Source organism: Mastigoproctus giganteus, chromosome 2, assembly GCF_048544385.1.
Source record: "Mastigoproctus giganteus isolate SK-2022 chromosome 2, ASM4854438v1, whole genome shotgun sequence".
Classification (NCBI taxonomy): domain Eukaryota; kingdom Metazoa; phylum Arthropoda; class Arachnida; order Uropygi; family Thelyphonidae; genus Mastigoproctus; species Mastigoproctus giganteus.
Window position 1 is genome coordinate 140960891 of NC_143576.1, and position 6312 is coordinate 140967202.

General features: G+C 36.8%; 1 protein-coding gene across 1 annotated transcript; it reads right to left on the minus strand.

Moving 5' to 3' along the window:
• Positions 1 to 607: 607 nt before the first annotated feature.
• LOC150089621 (alpha-mannosidase 2C1-like) lies at positions 608 to 3833 on the minus strand. Its single transcript, XM_090390051.1, has one exon. The coding sequence runs from the start codon at positions 3818 to 3820 to the stop codon at positions 608 to 610; it is 3213 nt and encodes a 1070-aa protein (XP_090246177.1). The 5' UTR covers positions 3821 to 3833.
• Positions 3834 to 6312: the final 2479 nt, after the last annotated feature.

The window sequence follows — 6312 nt, forward strand, 5'->3', positions numbered from 1 at the left end:
CACAGCCTTTCGCTACCAGGGTACACTGTACTTTCTTTGCTTCTACCTTTTATCATATATTATATTCTGCACTAAATAAATTTGTTCATTTATCTTATAGACATTATGGCTGTAGGGTACTTTTTGCGATAGCAGTGTCCCTGAGCCATAACTTATTCTATTATAACTCTGTCTTATCTCTTTCTGCTTTCCTACATCTTTTCTATTACTTTATTATTATTATTATTATATATATATATATATATATATATATATATAACACACTTCACTGACCCACTCAGAACACTGTTTTTATGGTAACATGCTCTAAATATAGGGTAATAAAGAACAAAGCTTCAAATGTGAAAGATTTTTAAAGTTACAAAAATTGCCAAAAGTTAATAATACCATGATTCATGAATTAACAGTAATACAACAATAATAAATTGACAGTTGTCAATTTATTATTCAATTTATACCATATAATTTCAGAACAATAATACCAAATGGCCAAGCAGTTTTCAACCTGCATAAATGAAGTTTAAAATTAATTTGCTTCCCCAGATTTTCCTGACATTAGAAATTTAAAACATACATTTTTGATTCAACTGAATACATACTCATTAAATTAATCAAAATATAACAGTAGGTTGATAATCTGGAATGGGGTCAAGTTTAACTGCAAGCTATTTGATTCCCATTTTGTTCTTATTTCAGGTACTGGTTCTTCCAAAGCATTACAAAAACTGGCCTTGGTAATAGGAAGAGCACTGAAAAGAGTGACACAAGTTTGACTACCAAAAGCTTCATATAATCTAAGAACAAGGCAATTATTATGATCTTCGGCCTTCTTTATTGTTGATATTATAACAGAAGGCTCACTAAGGTAAAACCAACTCTTGTATGGCTCATTACTTGAAACTAATGTACTATTAATACTTTGTGAATCAGAATGATAGTACATACAAATTGGCATACAGTTTAGCTGATATGCTTGTTGTATAACACCAGCCTCTTGGAATGTTCCAGAATGAGGCATTATGGCATAGGTTATCTTATGTTCACCTATATCTGCTTTATTATCAGGACTTTTGGGGGATCTTAATAAGGATAACCTTATAATATTTCTGTGAATAGAATAACCATATTTATTGGTATTGAGAAGAGCCACACCCCAGTTATGCTCTGAAATATCTGCCCATTTGTGTGCATAAACTTCAAATTTTGCAGAGTCCCAAGATGTGTTGAAATGTGTTGTTCTTTTCACATGGCCATGCTGGATTTCATATGTGGCATGTTCACTATGCACATTTACAGGAAATTCCACCTTCAAGAACTTGTGATTTTCATTCCAGCTGACAGTTGCCTCAAAATACACATAAGGGTGCACAGCATCAAGAATTATTTTTTGACTTAAAGTGCTACTTGCCCCTATATTTCCTTGTAATGAAAGTACTACTCTGAGTGGACCTTGTTCAATAACTTTTACAGCTTGTGTTATTTCAGTGAGAGCTACGTGCCTTGTTTCTAAATGATAATCCATGACATCCCATGCATCCCAGTAAAGTGGAATGTCATCATATAAAACAAATTGATTTCCATAATGACCTGAGGATACAGCATTTTTTCTACTCTGTTTGTGAATGAGAGATGTAATACAACCCCTGCCATCAATTTCCAACTCTAAATATTGATTATTTAAGAAAAACTTCCCATTTTTCTGTTCTACAGAAACAGGAACCAGTACTGTTGAAATGTTTGTGACTAAATGATAACCCATTGATTTCACTTCAACAGGGATAAGAATGCTTTCTCCAGCTTCAGTAGCTATGCTCTGAATATAAATATTTTCATCACCTCCCCTTCTTTCTGTACATAGTTCCTTAAGCACATCATGTTTAGCACAATTAAATTGTAATAATTCTGTGTATCCCCAGGATAGAGTGTTCACCACAATCAACTTTTTATTCTGACAGTTATCTGAAGAAATAAATAACTTTTGGAAAGCATTTGAAATAAGATTTTGTGCTTTATTTTCAATTTCGTTAAACTGCTGACAAGTCTCTTCATTCACAATTGTAATTGAAGAACCAGGAAGAATGTCATGAAACTGATTCAGGAGAAGAATCTTCCACAAATTTTCAATTTCACAAGTAGGATAACTGCTTTTTCCCATTGATAAAGCATGTATGATGCTATAAAGGAATTCAGTATTATAAAGTAAAAATTCACATCTTCTATTCATATGCTTAATTTTTCCTTGGGTAGTGTATGTGCCATTATGCAATTCAAGGAATAGTTCACCAACCCATCGGCATAAGTTTCCAGCACTTTTTTCTAGGATACCAAAGAACTCTTTGGGTGTAGAATGCTTCACTTTAGGGATTCCATCAATGTCTTTCAACCTGTTTAATCTTTCTAACATTTTTTCTGTTGGACCTCCTCCACCATCACCATGCCCATACAACATTAAACTGCACGATACTCTACCTTTATCTTGTAACTCCTGGAGTGCCTCTATCAGTTCCTTTATTGTACCATTTGATGTATAGCTTCTAAAAGGAGGAAAATGAGCTAATACATCTGAACCATCTATACCTTCCCAAATAAAACTGTTGTGTGGGAACTTATTTACTAAGCTCCAGCTAAGTTTTGCTGTTAAAAAGCACTTAATTTTACACAGTTTCATAATCTGAGGTAGCTGTGCTGAATATCCAAATGTATCAGGTAGCCAAAATTCCTGGCATTGAATGCCAAATTCTTGAAAAAAGAAACGTTGGCCATATAAAAAATGGCGAATAAAGGCCTCACCACTTGGTAAATTGCCATCCATTTCAACCCAAGTACCACCAACTGGAATAAACTGGCCACTAGCAACCCGTTTTTTTATTTTGTCATAAAGGGTTGGGTAATTTTCTTTCACCCATACAAACTGCTGAGCTTGAGAACATGCAAATTTAAATTCTGGATATTTATCCATCAACTGAATTGCAGATGCCCAACTGCGAGCACACTTTCTTATGGTTTCAGCACATGGCCATAACCAGGCACAGTCAATGTGGCAGTTACCCACAGCTAATATGCTATGTTGGCTATCGCCATTAGCTTTGGCAAAGAATTCATCCACAACATGTTTTGCTTTAGCTAAGCTATCCAAATAATTATTGCTTAACTGCATTATATTCACTACTTCATTTGCACAGTAAAGGGCTTCAAAGCTCCTGGGGAATTCAACAGGAAGACTAGTTGTCATATCGTAGAGCAGTTCCATGTCAAGTAATAAATTATACGCCCTCCTGTCAATCACAGCAATTTCTGCCATATTAAGGGTGAAATATTTGTTCGGATCAGGTGGCGCTATCATGATTGGGGAGCCTGCACCAAACAACGTATTACATGCCATCTCTACATAATATATATGTTTTAAATTATTGACCTCAGCATTGTCCGTAATAACAAAATACGTCCGCTCATCGCTATTAAGTCCTTGTAAAGGTTGTCCATTTTTCGACCATAGCAATGCCTCGCATCCAGAATTCCACCGAAAGTGCACTTCTCTACCCATCCATTCTTCTGGAATATTTATCTCAACTTTAAACCAATGAGTCGACCACGTTGGTCCAAAGGAATCTCCAAGTTTTGCATCTACGAATTTCCCAACAGTTGCATCTTCAAAGGAAATTCTTCCAGGTGCTGCAAAATGTAATAACGACGACAGAGGAGCTCTAAGGGCAGCAGGATATACACGCCCATACAGATTGATATCAGTAAAATATATGGGCGAAATATATTTTTCTACTCTTTCAACAGTAGTCCTCTTATGCTTAATTAAACTCACCATAATTTATAACTTGGTATCTTTCAACTATTAATATAAAAAATGTCAAATTTATACGCTCCAGATTGACAAGTTATATTACCAGTGATCACATGTCAGTGAATTAATATATAAAGTTTATAGAGAATCGTTAAAACGATAAAGCCAAAACCACAGCTTCTATAGCCAAAAGTAACTAACTTTACGCCTCATAATCGCCCAATTAATTTTGCTTCCTATAAAAATCGAATGGTGAAATAAATAAGCAATATTCTTTATCTTTAGTAATGACCAAATCAAAGAATATTAATTCCTTATGGCCATAGCGTGCTGATATAGACAGCACAGCAACCACAAATGCAGTTGAAGAAACTGCTAGGTGCGTCTCCTACGCGCAAATTATATCATTGAGCGCCAGAAGTTAACGTATTTGTGATATGACAAAAGCCTAAAAGTTTGCGAAACACTGATACAGATCTACATAATATTATTGCAACCAGAGCTGTAACTAGGTATTCCCGTGGTTCAGTACCAAATATTAATTTTTTGCCTCCGACTCCCATACATAAACATTATAAATTAACAATGAATAAAAAATTAAATGAAATACCGCAAAATGCGTATCGTGCTATGAGCCATAAGAATGCATAGATACTAGCAATAAAAAAATAGAATTAGCATTAGAAAGCAAGCTTAGATAGCATAAGCCAAAAAAAAAAAAAAAAGCCCTTCCCATTTCACTCATTAATTCATTCCAAATGTTTATCTAGTTCTGCCTTGAATTTATAAAAGCTGTTACTTACAACGACAGATGAAAGTTTGTTCCACCAATCAACCACCCGCCGGCTAAAGACAAATTTCCGCACCCTATTCTACAACTGTCTTTCTTCGATTTGAATTCATGTCCCCTCATGTACTAATCTGGGCAAGAGGAAGAATCCCATCAGCATTGAGCTTGCTCAAACCATTCAAAGCCTTATACACCTCAATCAGATCACCTCGCACATTGAATAAATGCATAAATTATATACACATAAATGATATACACAAAACGCCAATTATTAAAAGAATATGTAGAATGCTATGTTATCAAGGGCTAGTATTAATCATTATGTATGTATGGCATGCATAATTAATTTTATTATTAGCTGTATGGTTTTAATTAATTTTATTATTATTAGCTGTATGGTGCAAGGAAGACTGTGGCTTATGCTGCACCAGCCAAAAAAAAAAAAAAAAATTCTGAATTATCCCGAGAGAGAGGGTAGAAGGAAATCACCAAGAAAGAGAAGAATGATGATATCCAGCTCAGAACCCTAAGTGTGCCAAGCTCATACTCAAGAGATGTGAGCCCATGAGGCCTGGGAAACTTCCGATCGCAGGGCTATTAACTTTTCACGCTATTGACGCTATTAACTTTTCAATCGATCGGTGGATCCAGGTCCTCTCGTCTGCCATAGCATCATTCGCTCCAGCATAATGACAGCCAACTGGAGAAAATTTTACTGCTGTCATTACTCACAAACTGCCTGAAAATAATCCTGCCTCCCAAGCACAAGTGTTCACTGCTGTCATCTACTTGAACTTTCTCACCAATACCAAAGAACATGCTTGCTCCATCGCGATGAAGCTGAAACCACATACGACTGCTGTCCTGAGTGGTATCCAGAACTTGACCAGCTCCATTAAATCATTCACTCCTCTAGGAAGGACTTCCAATGTGCTACAATTTCTCTACTACAGCCTGCAATTTGTGCTTACAGGGAGGCCTACAGAGTACTACAAACCTCATTAGATCAATAAAAAAGGACTCTTTGAGTCGGATCCCTGGAAGCTTGTTTTTAGTATCGTTACTGATAAATTACCCAGAGGCGAAGTACTAAATTCCATGTTGAAATCTGATGGCTATATTACTTGCTCTTCTGGATTTCTGATGCCACCCTTTGCCACCCTCTACAGGCAGGTCCACAGAGGCTGTCCCGAGGGATCTGTTCTGGGGCCCCTTCTGTGGACTCTTCCAGCACACACAAGAGCGTGTGCTGGATGAGTTCCTCAATATGGAAATCCCTAATATAAGAACGCAGGCATACGCCGATGATCTCATACTGATGCTGTAGGCTAATAGCAGGACACAGCTGGAGACCAATGCAAATCATGCCATTTCTGTTCTGCAAGGATGGGCAAATGGGAATCAACTGAACATCTCACCGGAAAAGACACATTCAATACTTCTCAAGGGTTCCCTTGATCCCAAGAGCCCCCCCCCCCCCAGATCAAGATAAATGGAATAACCATTAAACTCCAAACAGAAGTCAAATAGCTTGGTGTTATCCTAGATCGACACCTTAACTTCACACCGCATCTTAGTTACCTCAGAGTAAAATTCAGGAAATCTTCAGCCCTGTTCGCTAGAGTTACACGCAGAGTTACTCGCTCATACGCAGAAGTAAACAACTCTCGTGGAAAAATTTGGTCACAACCACTGGCAACACTGACCCCTGGGGGGGGGTGGTCTA

Bases quoted from the DNA above. Each gene is read 5' to 3' on its own strand.
- LOC150089621 (XM_090390051.1), bottom strand. From the start codon at position 3,820: ATGGTGAGTTTAATTAAGCATAAGAGGACTACTGTTGAAAGAGTAGAA.